The sequence below is a fragment of the Dermacentor albipictus genome, chromosome 8 (genome assembly GCF_038994185.2).
Source record: "Dermacentor albipictus isolate Rhodes 1998 colony chromosome 8, USDA_Dalb.pri_finalv2, whole genome shotgun sequence".
NCBI lineage: Eukaryota > Metazoa > Arthropoda > Arachnida > Ixodida > Ixodidae > Dermacentor > Dermacentor albipictus.
This window is the reverse complement of record NC_091828.1, coordinates 57,965,561-57,983,503: the sequence shown is the minus strand read 5'-3', so window position 1 is coordinate 57,983,503 and position 17,943 is coordinate 57,965,561. Positions and strand designations below refer to the sequence as shown.

Sequence of the window (17,943 nt, the reverse complement as noted above, 5' to 3'; positions counted from 1 at the left end):
GGGCGTTCATGCAGTCCAGGAAGCGTTGGATGTCTTGTCTTCAAAATACAGAAACAGTCATACACGTAGCGGTAAAAAACGTTAGGTGCCGGGTTGAATGTGGCCAGCACTTTCCCTTCCAAGGCTTCCATTACTAGACTGGCCGTGGTGACCGATATTGACGCTCCCATCGCCGTGCCATGCGTTTGATGATAAAGGCAGCCACCATAAGAAAAATAGGTGTTGCTTAGACAGAACTGCAGCAGCTCGCTAAGTTCGGGGACGTCGAAGGGCCTGCGACCAGGGAGACCACTGTTTTTTTGTAGGGCTTCTTTGCACGTGGCTACTGCCAAATCCACTGGGACACTAGTGAAAAGCGATGTGACGTCGAACGAGACCAAGGCGTCATCTTCACTCAACGTGATGTCCTTTATCTTTGCTACAAATGCGGATGAGTTTTCTACGTGCGTTGAGGTCTTACTGACAAGAGGGCTCAACAATTGGTGAAGGTAGCCCGATAGTCGGTATAGCGGTGATCTGGTGAAGTCGACGATAGGACGAAGTGGGACGTCAGGTTTGTGGACTTTCGGCAGGCCGTAGATTGCAGGGGCTGATCCGTTCGTGCAGAGCAACACGAAGACCATCATACGTACGCTGGTCTCGAAGACTACCATTATCATCGAACGTATGATGGTTTCGAAGACTTTCATACGTACGCTCCTCTGGCTTATGATCCTACAAGCAGACTACAAACCAAACTCCAAAAATTGCTGACCAGGCTGTTCAAGTTGATCCCTCCGCACCACGTGGGTCTCTATCACCGTTCGCTCCTCACCTCGCTCGACAAGGTCTATCTTCCGAGAAGAGACTACTCAAGTCCGTAGTGTGGTGGCTGACGTCAGCGACCTTCCGAGTCGGGGCCGTTGACGTCAGTTTTCCCAGCGTAGACTTGGTGATCGCCCTTGCGTCGTCCTCGAGGTGCAATCGCGAGCAGAGAAATATCGCCGCGGTGAGGGTCAGCGTGACTGCCGCTGCGATGGGCCCGGTCTGCGCTGCTGTTCAAAGAATCTGCGATGTCGGGTGGTTTTTGGCCGAACCTAGGTCGAGGTGAATCGATAGAAAAGCCCCGCAGTCCGAGTCGTTGGTAGGGGCACTCCCGATACACATGACCAGCTTCGCCGCAGTGGTAGCACAGCGGTCGTCGATCGGGTGCTCACCAAGGGTGCGATCGGAGATGGTTGTTTGGCGCGTTCGTTCGGTTACCGGCGCGCGCGATTGGCCTACTCCGCGCCGACGTCGCCTGCGGCGGGGCGCCGCCCCGTTTTTGGCGACGTCAAAATGACGACACGCTCCTGTCAATCATCCGCCTACCGAGCATTTCGTCCGAACGCGACGGGAGTTGAGAAGTTTGGAGCGATCATACGGCTTCGCATGGCGCGTCTGGTGGATTGGATTGGATCCAACAGGCGGCCTTTTCGGCTGCGGAATGGCACGAATGGCACGTTTGAATCCGATCCATAGTTTAATTCTAGAAAATGGCGCTTGCGTTGGAAACTTCGGTTGTTTCGCTGGCGTTTCTAGAGGAAGGAGGAGAGTGGGTGGCGGTGCGAAACGCGTTCGAAGAAATGGCAGAAAGTGAATTCTGGCGTCGTTTTTGTTTCTCGAAACAAATAATTCGTTGGTTGTACAGAGAAATCGACAACATCATCGGTGCCAGCGAGCCACTGGGATGTTGTGGCTGCCTCTTGAAAAGTGCGCCACTCTTCTCATCGTTTTTTTCTTTTTCCTTCTCGCTGTGCGCGACACCACCTAGGGACGACGCAAAGAACCTAATAGTTATAAATTGTAGTAGTCACACGTACTGCTATTTGAAAACGTGTTTGGGCTTGAGAAGAAAAAATACGTTTTTTTAGACAAAGATTTCATTCAATTGGAAGACGAGAAACATTTGGCTTTGTAGTATACTGTTTGCAAGCAGACGACAAACGACGGAGGTAAACTTCCGGGGAGGTGACCGCTTCCTGATTAGCTGCTCTCTCCGCCCCGCTGTCACAAATTTTGCATACTGCAACTTTGTGACGTTGCAGCAACTGAACAGAACGCGTATCGAACAAAATATCTCCGATCGCGCCCCAAACCTCTGATTTCCTCGCGGGTGTTTGACGATCGTCGAAATACGGTAGCGGGGCTGTCGGAGCGGCTTGCGCCGATTGCAACGCGACTGGCGCCACCGCATAAGTAGGTGCGAAAGCTTGGACGGGGCTCAGTAATGTTTCTGCGTACGTCTTGCGCCGGGATTCGCTTGGCAGAGGTGGTGCTTCACTGCTGGAAATAGATGCCTGCAGTGCCTGCTGTACTTCGTTGCGTACGACGCTGACGAGGGAGCTGACTGGAGGTGGCGCGGTACCGGGGTGCCTCTGCAGCTCGTCGCGAACCACTGAGCGAATCAGCTCGCAAAGCAAGGCGATGTCCCACCCTAAGCCTACCGACGTATCCGGAGTGCAGGCGGCATTTACTTTTCGGTTGTACAAGTTCGACCATTGCTGAAGGGTCTTCTCCATCGCGGTGGCTTCGGTGAGGAACTCCGCAACAGTCTTGGGCGTATTCCGAACAAGATCGCCAAAGAGCTGCTCCTTTACGCCTCTCATCAGATGACGCACCTTCTTCTCTTCCGACATGCTCGGATCGCCACGCGGAAAGAGACGCGTCATGTCCTCCACGCACATCGTGACGCTCCCGTTGGGCTTTTGGACGCGTGACTGAAGGGCCCGTTCCGCTTTTGCTCGGCGATCGGGGCTCGAGTAAGTCTCCAGTAGCTTGCCCTGGAACTCAGGCCAGGATGACAGGGCACTTTCGCGGTTCATAAAGCACGTGCGAGCACCATCCTGGAGGCTGAAGTAGACGTTCCTGAGTTTGGCGTTGTTATCGCACTCGTTAAACGCAGCCACGCGCTCGAACTCTGCCAGCCAGTCTTCCACGTCTTCAAATGTGTCGCCATGAAAAGCCGTCGGGACTTGAGGGTTCAGCAGCGTTAGGTAAGTTGGTGTCACCCGTTCCGTAGAAGTCGCAGTGGTCGCAGTCACGACTTTTTCCTGCAGGTTTCCAAACTCTGGGGCGAGGCCTCGGATTCGCCGGCTTGTGCGGTGAACTGGAGTCAACTCCAACTGTGGGGCGAGGTTCTTGCTGCCCAGTGGGGTCTCCTGCATAAGTTTAGCGTACCCAGCAAGCTCCACCAAACTGTCGCGTATACCCTGCTGGGGTATACAAACTGAATCAGATACAGGCGGTTGCGCTTTACAAAAACGCAAGCGGCGACGCACGATGCCGAGACGAACCTCGTTCTCCTCTTCTTCAGTCTCTTGCTGCGCCACACCATGTGGCGCTATGATCCCGTTCCTGAATGGATTTCGCGTCTGGACGCTTGTGTTTGTTTGCCAGAATTTTGAACTGTCATTGGACTGCATACTATGTGTGAATTTGTTTCGTATGTATGTTCATATGTATTGTAACTGCATTGGTTTGACACTACCGAAAATTCCATGCAATAAAGAAAGAAAAAAAGCCGCAGTGGCGTTGGTGAAGCGAGCTCGTCTCGCGTCCCGGAGGCCCTGGTTCGATTCCTACCCACAACCCAATTCACCAACTTTTCTTTTCAAAGCCATTCTTCATTTACAGGAACCTCCCTGCGAAAATTTGCGTCAATATGAGCATTTCTTTTTTTTTGCTGTTTTCGACGTACGTCATTTTCGATACTATCATTCGGTGATGATCACTATCGACTACGACGCCGTGTATTCGCGTAATGGGGCATTTCACGTTTTCGAACTAAAACAGATATTGAAAATTATGCTCTTGCCAGCTGCATTCTCTGAAAGCGATTGCGGAGCCTGCAATGCGTCCCAGTCACCATGGTTTAGACATAACCTATTGAAGCAGTAAACATTCATCATTTAGCAGACAGTGAGCATTGCTCTTTCTATAACTGTTTGCAACAAAACTGGTTTTGTGGAATGGCAATGTACGCACGCCATCTTTGACATAATATCATACCTTCATATAGTACTGTAGTATTGAAGATGCTGTAGGACGAGTTTTTTGTGTGATATTTTCTATGTATATTCAGTGAATGTATCGACGCCTTGTCATAGTTGTTTTCTATGCACAGAACTAGTGTATTTAATTTTATATCAAGATGTGCATTTGGTATAGACGCGTATTTTGTTATATATGCACAGGATGTGTGTACTGCTATCAGTAAGAGGGAGCCAAGGCCCAGTCAGGCCTAGCTCCTCTTGCCTTGGCTTCCCCTTTCGATTATAATAAACAAACATCCAAATCAAAATTGTTAACATTTCAATTAGATTCGTATGAAAAATGGGTACGTTTCTCGAAATAAGCAGTTCAAGGTTATCGCCTTATGTTGTTCTATGTTGGTCCTCTTCTTTTTTATCGGTACTCAGTTTCCGAATAGATCGGAAGACAGGGACATGCACAGTAAAGGAATAAGGCACAGAACTCTTCACAAAAAAGCATACCGGCAAGCATTTTGCCGTCTCCGTTCATTTTTTATCTAACTGCTTTCCATCAAATAAGCAATATGATTACTTCGTTTGTGCGCCAGAAGTATGCGTTTAAATAGGAGTCTCATTTATTGGCGCATAAATATTTACGTGCTAAACACGTCAGCCCAGTTAGGAAGCCCAAAATTTATGTTTCCGCTGATACAGCTAACTCTTCTGTTTGCTAGCATCTAATACGCTAAAGAAGGAAACGCACTACTGCTATGTAACTGTTATTCAGCAGAGCTATAAATCTATTCTGGTAGAACCAGCCCACGGAGGTCTTACCAGTGCTGTATAAACAGTTCCTGATAATCCGATTGCGATGTTGCACCAGAGGACAGGTGCATGGAACACTGAAAAATAGTTGGAATGCAATTCAGTAAGAGCAGCGACAGTTGTGCAGTGGGACGACCACACAGTCTGGTACTTACAAAGTCACCATCGCAAAAGAAAAAAACTTGGAGCAGAACGCATCTCGCGATGACTGGACAGTAATGCGTTAGGGTAGACTCAATATAGCGACTAAATGTAATGCTCTCGTGGAAACCAATTATGCATAAGGCATGCACAGCAGCGGGACTACTCTTTCTCGCTTCCCTTAAAACACTCGGTGCTATCAAGCGACGCCGCCGCGAAGCCTGTGCGTGACCTCCGACATGCACAGCGCGCCGGTGCGTTCGAACGCAAACAAACACGTCATGCGACAACCGGTTTCTTCTCTCGCGCTTCTTTCTGGACACGCTGCGCCATCTAATGGCGCTGATGAGAAGTCCGCGCAGGGCCTGTGAGAGGACAAGCGTTGCGTTCCGGTGCCTGCGAACGCTGAAATCTGTTCCCTCGCTTGTCGCCCATTCAGTGGCCCAAACACAGTGACATATCTTGGTGAAACGTTCGATGAAGAGGGGCACATACCCAGTGCATTCAAGGCGCAGCTCATTGAAACGTTGGCATGAAAGGCATTCATTCTAAAACCGGCACATACTCGGTGGAATCCTTCGGGAACCCTTGAGACGTGGGTTCCATTCCGCTCAGCATCGGAGAAATTTAACGGATCTTTTACGTCATTGTAGACCGGCACATTTCCAGCGGCACATACCTAGTTACCCAAATTCGCGTCACAGACATTCAATCAGGAGAAGCACACACCTAATGTCACATGCCCAGCGACGCAAGCTGGCGTGAGAGATACATTGAAGGACAGCAATGACCGCGTGGTGCATGCCCAGTGCTCCAAGTAAGCGTCTAAGAGTCTCTTCGAACAGCTGTACGTACCCAGTCTACCATCTACAGTGACACTGGTCGGGGTGAAAGAGGTTCACCGAAGAGCGGCAGTTTGCATACATCGCGACATACTCAGCGAGGCAAGTGCGTCCGATGGTTGGTATCAAACCCTGTTACCTCAGTCCAGCAGCCGGATGTGCTGCACCGATTGGATCACGCACATGCTCTGGGAGTGCGGGTCGACATAGCCCCAAGTTAATCAAGGAGAAGTGGGACACGCTTCTGCTTAGCCCCGCTCTAGAAAAGCCAATTCTGGCTGTGCGGCGTGCCCTCGACCGGGCCGGTGGGCTAGACCTGCCGGTCCCGACGTAGGACCAGCCGGGTGTGCGACGAGTTCGCGTCCTCGCAACACCTGCAACAAAGTTTCTTCACTCAACCAGACAGACAGACAGACAGACAGACAGACAGACAGACAGACAGACAGACAGACAGACAGACAGACAGACAGACAGACAGACAGACAGACAGACAGACAGACAGACAGACAGACAGACAGACAGACAGACAGACAGACAGACAGACAGACAGACAGACAGACAGACAGACAGACAGACAGACAGACAGACAGACAGACAGACAGACAGACAGACAGACAGACAGACAGACAGACAGACAGACAGACAGACAGACAGACAGACAGACAGACAGACAGACAGACAGACAGACAGACAGACAGACAGACAGACAGACAGACAGACAGACAGACAGACAGACAGACAGACAGACAGACAGACAGACAGACAGACAGACAGACAGACAGACAGACAGACAGACAGACAGACAGACAGACAGACAGACAGACAGACAGACAGACAGACAGACAGACAGACAGACAGACAGACAGACAGACAGACAGACAGACAGACAGACAGACAGACAGACAGACAGACAGACAGACAGACAGACAGACAGACAGACAGACAGACAGACAGACAGACAGACAGACAGACAGACAGACAGACAGACAGACAGACAGACAGACAGACAGACAGACAGACAGACAGACAGACAGACAGACAGACAGACAGACAGACAGACAGACAGACAGACAGACAGACAGACAGACAGACAGACAGACAGACAGACAGACAGACAGACAGACAGACAGACAGACAGACAGACAGACAGACAGACAGACAGACAGACAGACAGACAGACAGACAGACAGACAGACAGACAGACAGACAGACAGACAGACAGACAGACAGACAGACAGACAGACAGACAGACAGACAGACAGACAGACAGACAGACAGACAGACAGACAGACAGACAGACAGACAGACAGACAGACAGACAGACAGACAGACAGACCCCCGAAAAGTGCTTGATGTGCCCACATAATGTAATGCATTAAGATTGTGATTCACTTCCTATTCGAACAATAATATAAATAGCATTATTTGCCCACTTATCCGTTTTGAGCCCATGCATCTAGTCTGTTATGCCCACGCAGTGTCCGAAGTAGCCTACCGGCTTGGGTCACTAGGTACGTGCTCGGGGTCGTGATGCATCATAGTCCTTTCATTGTCATCATTCTAGCTTCCCCAAGTTATTCAAATGCTTGGACCACTGGGCCTGTGGTCCGCTTGTGGTCGTGATGCCTTCGCGGTCATTGCATCGCCGTCGTTCCAGCTTTGTCATCCGACACTCGTCATGCCGTGGTCGTCACGCCATCGTCGTCATACAGTTGGTGAAAATTCGTTGTTACACTAACATAGTTATACAGTCATGGTCGTTCAATAGTCGTGATTCCAGCTTAGTGGCTCTAGTCTGCTTATGCGTCCGTCGTCAGTCTTGCTACTCCGACCGAGTGGTCCAAGCTCTCTAATAGCTTGGGCCACTAGGTACTCGTATGTATTTGGGGCCGTGATGCTGCCCTACTCGTAGCGTCGTCGTCATTTCAGCTTTGTCATCCGGCTCGTCATGCCGTCGCCATCACGCCATACTGTCTGTCTGTCGGAGTACTGTCGCAATCGTTTCATCATCATCGTTATACCGTCGACGGCCGGCTCGCTTTATGTCGTTGTCCCAGCGTTGGCGTCAATGCAATCGTCGTCACGTTGTCGTTTCACCATTGCCATTACTTCAGTATCTTCATCCAATTCTCGTCATGCTGTGGTCGTCATACCACCGTCGTCGACCCATCAATGCTATTTCTTATTTGTTATTCTGTTGCAATCATACTGTCTCATTTAGTCGTGATCATGCCGGCGTTGTCATGTTATCGTCGACATTGTGTCATCGTCACACAGACGCTACTATGCATACGCTGTGCAAGTGCCATCGACATGCCGTCTTGGTCGTGCTTTCGTTGCCATTCTCGCTTCTTCATCCGGTTATCGCCATACCGCCGACGTCAAGCCATTGTCGTCATGCAGTTTTCGCCATCTCATTGTCCTCTGTAGTTCTCATGTTGTGTTCCTTATCCGATGGTCATAAATGAAATAGCGAGTATCATTTTTGTGATATGGTCGTCATTATACGCCTTTGACGTTTGATCGATATCATGTCTTCGTCTTTCTATCGCCACTGCATAGGCGTCATTCAGCCGTCGTCATTCCTTTAAGCTCACGACCAAACTTGACAAGCGAGTGCCATAGCAAAGTGCGACGATATTGGAGTATGTGGCACATAAACGAAGCAACAGATGTATCAAAATTATCACTACACGTGTTTACTAAACCTGACTTGAAGTCTAGTATCCTTCGCTACTTTGCTAAATGGCTATTCGCATTACCATCGACCGTCATCGTGACATGAGCTCCGCCGTAATATTTTTGTTGCGAAATGAGCCTTGCAGCAGATTTCGCCTACCGTTCTGAAACTGAGACTTAACCAAAATGTGATACTGCTATGTTCTGGAATAGGAGTAAAATGATTTAGCATTCCAGCAAGAAGGCCGCGCGAATAAATTGATAAATTATTTTAAGCGTGCTCACGTGCGGCGAACAGTCATGAGGCTCACGCACGATGTTGCTTTCTTACTGTTCGACATTAAACAGCCATGCTACCACGGGTGGCCTAAATTATTTTGGAGTGTCCCACTACGGCGTGCCTCATAATTGCAGTTTTGACACGTGAATGGCCAGAATTAAGATATTTCACACAAGGGAACTCATGATGTCATGATGACAATGATCAGCACATATGTACCAGACTTCTACGTGACGAATTACATGTAATGTTCACTGTTGTCAATAATGGTGTACGGTTTGTGTCCAAGGAAAGATACAGGTGTCTTCAAGTTTTTGAATTTGCCAAACTTCACTTCCCTGGTTTGTCGAAAGTATTGTAATTAAACACTTCGGGAATAATGATTTTGAGATAGGGTATACACCAGCCCTTTCCTTAGACAGAAAGTACTGTATGTGATTCCCAAGACGGCAACGAAACATGGAGGAAGAACGCGGCAATATTATTTTGCATAAATTCTTCAGTGTTTCGTTCCGACCCGCTAATAGCTAATTCCGCCAATAACTGCGTGCTATTTTCTGTGACCTGACTGTCAGGCACTGCCAGTCAAGCCCTCTGAGACTTTGGCAAGCCTGCTATCTGTATTTTGTTTTTCTTTCTGCGCAATAAAGATTGTATTGTATTGCGTGGTATTGTATTGTATGTATCCGCACCAACTCAACCTAACAGGTGCTCTTATGAACCTAATCGCCAATGCCGTAGAATAATCAAGCGCTGTCCCTACTAGAAAATCCTATTTGTTTTCAAACGGGTTTCATCAAATAGGGTTATGGAACGGGACCCCGTTTGATCCTGTTCAGTCCTGACCTGTTTAAATCCTGTTTATTCCTGTTTAAACCTGACCCGTTTAAATCCTGTTTAAACCTGACCCGTTTAAATCCTGTTTGATCCTGACCCGTTTAAATCCTGTTTAATCCTGACCCGTTTAAACCCGTCCTATCTAAGCCAGACCTGTTTGCCCCTGTTCAGACCTATATTTTGCTGCAATCATACCTGGTCCTTTCAGAATGGATTGATGTTGCTTAATATAATTTACTCTTAAACCTATTTTGTACATTTGTGTATTTGCGATCAGCATTGAAGAGAAGTAGATCTGCATTATGTTTGCAACAAGAATGCCACTTTCACATGTAGGTTTGCCTGGCACATTGCTTGATACGAAGATGAACACAATTTTCGGCATAAATTGATTAGCACTACCAACACTGATGTGATACATCATGAACAAGTTTTGTACGACCCACGAGTACGTTCTTTATGTATGACCTACAAGAAAATGCACCCTGAAGAAGACTGTACCTCATTTTCATATTTACTACAAGTATGCAAATGTAATTCTTGCAGATTAAGTATTTGTTCGATTACTTGTACTCGTTTTAATGCAGTGCTTTTCGTTGTAATGGTTTGTTCACAAATCCACAGTAAAGCGTAATTTTGGGGTGAAAAATGTCAGGCAAAGTATTGGCATGTACTTGTAAGTGAAAAAGACAAGTATACTTTACGTAGGTATTTCTGTACACCAACTTGAGCTTTCATTAAGCCTGAAGTCATCCGGCTTAAAAAAAAAGCATGTCATAAATGTCCCAAGCACTGTTTATTGGACCTTCTAACGGTATTTCGATGCATCCAGTCTGCCGAGAGAAGACCGCTGGAGTGGGTTGCTTGGGTGAGAGCGAGCAGGGCACCTGAAAAAGTAAAGCCAATAATTTATCTTGATTCATGCAACAGGTTGGCACATAGGCAAATTCGCCTATGTTTCCACAGATAAGAAAGGTTCAGCATTCCGGTCATAGGAGATAATGAATAAATCTTATTGAAAAATATGTGGTTTCATGCAATGCCTATGTTTCAAGGGAACATGAATTACTGTGGGAGAATAAGCTGTCATAATTAGCAGGCGATTGAAGCAAGTGTTATAGGAAAAAGATGGACACATCGCTTGATTAGCAATAATTACTAGTATTGAAGCAACAGAATACAAACATGAAATACCTTTAAAAACAACACCGACAGGTTGAGATAATAAATTATTCAGAAACTAAACCCTTCTGCCAGCAAAATACCGTAGTGTACTGGCTTTGACATTGCGCTGCTCAGGCAGAGGGCATGGGGTTGAATCCCGGCCACAATGGCTGCATTTAGATGGCAGGGAAATGCCAAAACCCCTATGTAAGGTCTATTGGGTACACGATAAAGGAGACTAGGGATCCCGCCAACTTGAAGTTATAAAAACCGGGGTAAATTTCGAGATAAGCAAACTCACAAAAGTAGAAGGCCCTGGCCATGCGAAGACCATATAAAGCCTTTTAAGGTAGGTGCCAGCAGCCGCAAAATTTCTTGCAAAAGCGAAATATAGCAGAAGCGGTATTTTTCCGTAGATCACTTTTGCAAGGTATTTTACAACTTGACACCCGACATGTTGGGCATCTACGGGCAACAGCAATTCTTGCACAGATCATAGCAAACACTGTTGCACCTAGGTATACATAGACACATAGGTATAGGTACAGTCGCCGACTGATTTTCCGGACTCCAAAAATTCGGACTTGATTACTCGGTCTGCTTCACGGCACCGCCATTCTCCCCATGGACCATAATGTATAACAACTTCCGAAAGTTCGGACGCCTTGCAACCTCTCGTCTGGTTTTTCGGACACTCCTTGAGCCAACTTGATCGAGAGCACCATGCACCGACTCTGACCGTTGCATCGTTCTACTTGCTGAACGACATTTTTGTTTTGAACAGAGCCTCCTTGCTGCCCCACGAAGTGGCGCTACTGCAAATCCCTGCTCATCATCATCGTCTCTGCCTGGTTTGTAGCTACAGCAGTTCCGGTCTCAGCTTAGTATGCCATGTCAAGACAATCCAGCAGCTGATTTGTTTGTTTCTTCGTGCACGACGCTGCGAGTAGGCCAGGTTTTTTGTTTGTGCAACTGATGTCGGCGTGACGATGTTTGATGAAGCAAGATGGGCCAATTCATTCCACTAATATCTAGAATAGCTACCTGTAAGCACCACCTACCTTTCAACAACATTTGCAAAGCAAAAAACCTCATCCTGAAAAGTCTGCACATGAAGACATCGGTAGCAACTTCAGCGTGGGGCCTCAAGATAATTCGGCAAGCCAAGAAATTACTGACAGCCCGAGTGCAAGCATGCCAACAGGAAATCAGTGGCTGAATAATGCACCTTCTACCAATTGGTAGACAGTGCATTTTCGCAAAGCCCTAACTACAGCAGATCATTGTTCAGGAGTTCCCGAATGCACAGCTCTATGCCATTTTCACACCGACTCTAGGGAAGCACCTCTGCACAGTTGCAAGAAAAAAAGCTAGATGCCCCAAGAGAAATGAGCCCACTCAAGCCATGGAAGTTGTGTTTACCTTGTCTTCCTACAACTACTCAAAACCTAGGACTGCTGTTTTGCACAAGGGAACAAACGTCAACATTGGTGCCTCGCCCAACACAAGTGGTCTGCGCCGTAGAAGGTGCCATCAGTCAGCCCACAGATGAGGCCCACACCAGTGCTGTCAGTGTGCTGTACAAATTGCAGAAGCAGAGCCTACAAGCTTGTCTGCCTTAGTGTGATCGCACCAATGAACGAAAACTAACGAATCAAGTTTGTTTCGTGCCGAGAACAGTTGCCTCATGCTGGCTTGGTTTGTTGTGTAGGCATGTAAATAATGAAAAGGCCTGCATCACTATCTGAGAAAAAAATCATGTAACAAAGCACGTACAGTACACAGGTGCAGTGTCTGTCACATACCATTTCGTGCAGTAGAGGCTACTTCGGATAAACCGGCCAATGTATAAATGACTGGCAGCGTGACCAAGCAAACTTGATGCATGGGTCAGTTAGCAGTGGTAGTGCACTGCTCTCGGCGCACATGCACCTATGTTTGAAAACTGCTTGATCGTGACAAAATATAAAGACAAAAGCGCTGGAGATATCTGAGGCTTTTCTTATATGTATGACGAGGAACCTAGCGCTAGCTCCTCATGCACAGAATTACTAGACAGTGAGACTGCTTCTTATCATTGTAAAACAAGTGTCACGCTCACCATGTGATGCGTCCTTTTCGTTTCTGTGCGAACAGCATGTATTCAGATCTATTCTCCCCCTTTCACCTTTTGCACAATATCACTGTGCGAGCAATAATACTGAACTGTTAGTAGCACTCTGTCCTGTTGCTTCCTTTCTTTCCTTGTGAATTGTGTGCTAAATAAGGCTTTTTTTGGTGAAAGAGTGCTAGTTGAACGCATAAACTAGCGCCATGGCACTTTGCAATACAGGACTGTTATAATTCTCTAAAAATTTGTCCATGCAGAACAGTGTCAAAAGAACACCTTAAAGAAAGAACATGAGTGTATCTATCATAAAGACCAATCCTTGTCTTTTTTCCTTAACATAATTTTCAATACCGATATTGAAGTACAAGCTCACCATATTATATCACCTTGTCAATGAAGCAAGGCACAAGGTGCCCAACTGTCGCGGGACCAACTTGGATGTGGAGATCAGCGCAGATCAGCAACATAGCATGGTCTGCTTACACTTCTTCTCCAGGTCCAGCCATACCTACAGCAGCTATAAAACAAGTGAGCTTAGAATCACAAGCGAAACAATATAAAAAGTGACACTGAACAAAGCAACTTTCGTTAAGCATAAATAGGATCGAAATGCTGACATTATGCCCATAAGTAACTTCACTTTGAGCAACAAAGCATCCAATTTAAGAAAGATTATATGTATCAGCTATCTATGTGAGAAAGATTAATCGAACGCCCTCTATTTGCCATACCCCTCCCCTTATGCATGGATGTCTCCCTGACTGAGTGAGCTGATCCCAGGTATAGTGTAATTAAAGGTTGCCACTTGGTGGGCCAATCCCGATACCATTGCATGACTTGTACAATAATTTTAATGTGTTGTAATGCTGGCCATCCTGCAGGCACTGCAACATTATAGCACCCATAAGGCTAATGGTATTACCTGATAAGGTTAACTAATAGGTGTCCCCAGAAGCATAACTCGGCATGTATACTCGGAGGCCATTATTATAAGAGAAGCAATGGCAGAGGTGAAGCTTTATCCTGTGCCATATGCAAAATGGCCGAGCACGCCCAGCTTCTGGTTACATTCTCACTTGTGACCACTGCAACAGGCTGACTGACATGCGTAACCAGCAGTTTGTAGGACCACATTTTCATAACCTGCAATTTGTTTTACATCTGAAGAGATCAACCTCAAGCTCCATGATGCGCTGCAGTCAAGAAGCATTATAAACTGGCAACATTTAAATGCTATGCTGCATGGTTTGTTGCATGCTTTAGGAATTTACTTATTTATTATACACATAGCTCATAGGCTCCAGTTGGAGTATTGCATGAGGTGGCAAGAAAACAAATTCTGAACTAACAAGGAGAACATTCAACAAAACAAGTCAGACCAAAGAAGAAAAAATAACATACTCTCATAATGGGACTATGTATCTGGCAGCTAGCTTCTAAAAAAGACAATTAGGAATGTTTTACTACTGGTAGCGCTTTAGGGGATGGAATGTAGAATTCCAAGCTTCATACACTTTTAAGCCATCTTTCGTGGCTTTTTGTTTTGAACTCCTATTCTCTGTACTATTATAGAAATGAATACCCCCCTCCAAAATAAAACAAAGAAAATCATGTAATGCACAGTAATGTAACACAATAATGTAATGCACAACAGTGAATACTTAGAAAAATGTAAATAAGAACATGGAGTCTATGTGGGCACACATGTTAGAAGTCTACATGAAAGCATAATAATAAAGGTGGGCAAAGTATTTATGCTTTTGTCGGGCAACCTGCATCAAGACATACAGGTAAAAGGATATGCATGCCTCACAACACAGTCCCTAAAAATATCTGTCACAATACAGTGAGTAGGTATATCATGCATATCTACAATAGCTCCTAATTATATTTAACTCAGAGGGGGCTACCTATGTAACTTGATCAAACTGAAGGTGGGCCAAATTCTAAATATACGATTCAAGTAGACAGAAAATGGACGTTATGAAAATGCATCTACAGCAAAAGTGTTGTACATTATGTCATACCTGCCAACCTGTGAACATAATATTTTGTAAAAATGCTGCAGACACTAAATTCTTTGTTGGGGACATAGCACACATTATTTTAAAGCTTGCTCTCAGCACCCCCATTGTTGCATACACACACACATTATTAATAAAGGGAAAATCGCACATCTACCCGCTCGTAGCAATTGCTACAAAAGAAACCCGTACGGATTCCTCGAAAGGAAAGCCTCACAGTTGAAAAAAAGAAACCGTCCAGGTCTGGGACTCAAACCCGGGATCACCGCCTTTCCGGGACAGCCGCTTTACCATCTAAGATAACCAGGCGGCTAGCAGATGGCCGGGCCAAGTCGAATTTGTCGACAACATGAAGCAAAGGCAAGGGTCTGACGTAATAGTTCTGCGGAAACGCGCAAGGTGTAGAGAAGTAATTAATAAAGGAGAAAAAATATTACGTCAAACCCTTGCTTTTGCTTCGCGTTGTCAAGTAATTCGACTTCGCCCTGCCATGTGCTAGCCAGCTGGTATTCTCAGATGGTAGAGTGGCTGCCTCGGAAAGGCGGTAGTCCCGGGTTCGAGTCCCGGACCAGGACGAATTTTTCTTCAACTGTGCGGCTTTCCTTTTGAGGAACACATACAGGTTTCCTTTGTAGCAAATGGTACGAGCGGGTGGATGCCTGATTTTCCCTTTATTAATTACTTCTCTCCACCACGTGTGTTTGCGCAGAACTATTACGTCACACACACATTATCAACCATTATTTAACTTGTCGTGCAGCATGAAAAGCAGCAGCGAACTTGAAACCAGTAACTGACAACATTTTTTTTTTATATTACAGAGCTTTACGCTGCTTCAGGAATTTATCTGACTAAACTTCCTAAAAGCAAGTGCCCCTCTGATGTTCTCGTTAGAGATATTGCATCGCTAATAATAAAGCAGTACAAGTACCATTACAATTAATTTTTTACATGCATTTTAACAATGTCATGCCGTCAATCTCTCAACAGCTTTAAAACATCTTAACCAACAGAACTTCATTGTCTTTCTAAAATGACATTCATAAAATTGTAAAATGAGCCCACATTTGTAAACCCACGAAAAATTCAGGAGAGTTTCCAAACATGGATGATACCAACAAAATCTGCAGCTCGTGTAAGTGGCAGCAACTACTTTGCACACACCTTGTCACAGCATGCACATCAGGTACTTTTCCGTGCTGTTGAGGCTGCAGAAGTGCCGCAGGTGCATATGTGGAGGTGCCTCTGGTTCACAAAATCTTGCCATCCCTAAACAATAATAAATACTTATTTATTGTAATCCCTGCTGAAACTACAAACTTGTGATATAAAAAGATCACGTCATATTTTGAAAAAAGTATCATACAACCAGTTACATGAAGCTGCAACTGGTTGTGCAAATATCTGATTGTAACATCACAGGCGGTTAAATAACACGTAAATCGAACTGTAGAGAACGTGAATCTACTATGAAAAGGTTCGCACAAACGTACAGCTGTATAACGTGAAATGTGAATTGTACTATCAAAAAATTCCTTAGGACATGAAAAGCGTTCCAAAACCTAACTTGTCTATGCGGCGCAACAAAGCACTACTCCCAAAGGACGATGCGCTTAAAATTACAACAGGCCACCTCATTTCTGGAGGGACAATACAGAAAAGAGAAAGATTTTTCGATTAAAAAGAAACATTGCTTATGTAATTTCGGCTTCTCTGCTAGATCGGAATCCTTTACAAGTACACGAAAACACACAGGACACTAATACACGTCATCTGACGACACTCTATAAACAGAAGAATTTCCATACAAGCTAAAAATCTGGCCATGCGTCGACGAAGAAATCGGGTGCCATCTCGCGCAGCTGTTAGCTGTGACGACGACACATCGACGTACTACTTCTAGAAATGCCTATACCATTTCTTAATGAAAAATTATGTACACAAACAGTAACTTTCATTGCTTGAATTTTTGTGCCCATTTAGATCAAAGAACCACCCGCGCTAGCGTGCTTCATAGGTGAAAGTAAATAAACCACAGATAGAGCTGTTGGTAACATGAACACGTTTTAGGGCAATTTCCATGGAACTTTTTGCTAAATGTGCACTGCGACATGAAGAACAACCATTTGAAAAGCACATTTATAATTCTTGCTGCTTTACAAATCCGGATCCGGTTGTTGTACGGATCTTGCGATACGTACAACAACGCACACTTCACGAACCATAGACAGGAAGAATGCGCGCAAGCGCCGGACTTACCTTTCTAGGCGTACTCGGAAAACGCTCCTTTTAGTGTCGCAGGTGCCGTGGCATCGACTGCACCAACGGTCCTTCCGGCGCACACACTGTTGAATTGCGGATCAACTACAGGATGTAAGAGCACAACTTTCACCAAATTCTTCCGTACAGCGCGATACGATGCGACAGTGCCAGAGGAGGAGATCCTGTTCATGAGCCCGGAACAAAGGAAGCGCGAAGGGTCATATCTTCGACATCGGCGCACCACACGAAGGATACTGCGGGCTACATTACGCGGTCCCAGGGGTTTTGTGATTCTAAATGCATACAAAATGCACCACAATTTCTCTCGGCACAGCGTACACACGATTAAACAACTACATCGGACGGCGTCAATGCAGCAAGCATTCACATGTGGCGACAACTGAGGACGGCAAAATAATATCACCTGTAACTTTACCGGCGCTCCCTGTGCTGCCATCTGTAGGCCGCCACCGAAAGCGACCGTGCTTTCGGTGATCTCATGGATGGTGACGGCGTTGTATTTCGATGTTATGCGAGTCGTACAGCGTCTTGCACGACGTGTTTCAGCAACGTTGCTTTTAATAGAGAGGACAGCAATCTGCGTATACGCCGTATAGACGTCTCACCCACTTGAAAAACACAACAGCAAATTTTCAGTCTGTCGTATTTTGGGACGTTGTGACTGTCGTTCTGTGCTCTGTAGTGTGACGCCCTGTAGTCGAAAATTCTGTAGTTCCTGATCAATATTTAATAAAAATTGACAGAGGCCAGTTTAAGGATATGTAAA

The 17,943-nt window shown here is 46.0% G+C and overlaps 1 protein-coding gene and 1 long non-coding RNA gene across 2 annotated transcripts in view; both read right to left on the bottom strand.

Moving 5' to 3' along the window:
• LOC139049268 (sodium/iodide cotransporter-like) overlaps nucleotides 1-17,943 on the bottom strand; it is a 56,805-nt gene that overhangs the window by 20,716 nt on the left and 18,146 nt on the right. The window contains exon 4 of the mRNA XM_070524639.1: nucleotides 4,827-4,894. Within this exon, the coding sequence (XP_070380740.1) occupies nucleotides 4,827-4,894 (68 nt within the window). The remainder of the gene's footprint in view (nucleotides 1-4,826; nucleotides 4,895-17,943) is intronic.
• On the bottom strand, nucleotides 9,525-17,555 carry LOC139048450 (uncharacterized). Its single transcript, XR_011507710.1, has 4 exons — nucleotides 17,154-17,555; nucleotides 16,059-16,163; nucleotides 13,244-13,387; nucleotides 9,525-10,483 (listed from the first exon to the last, which is right to left on the bottom strand). It is a non-coding gene; the product is annotated as an uncharacterized lncRNA (long non-coding RNA).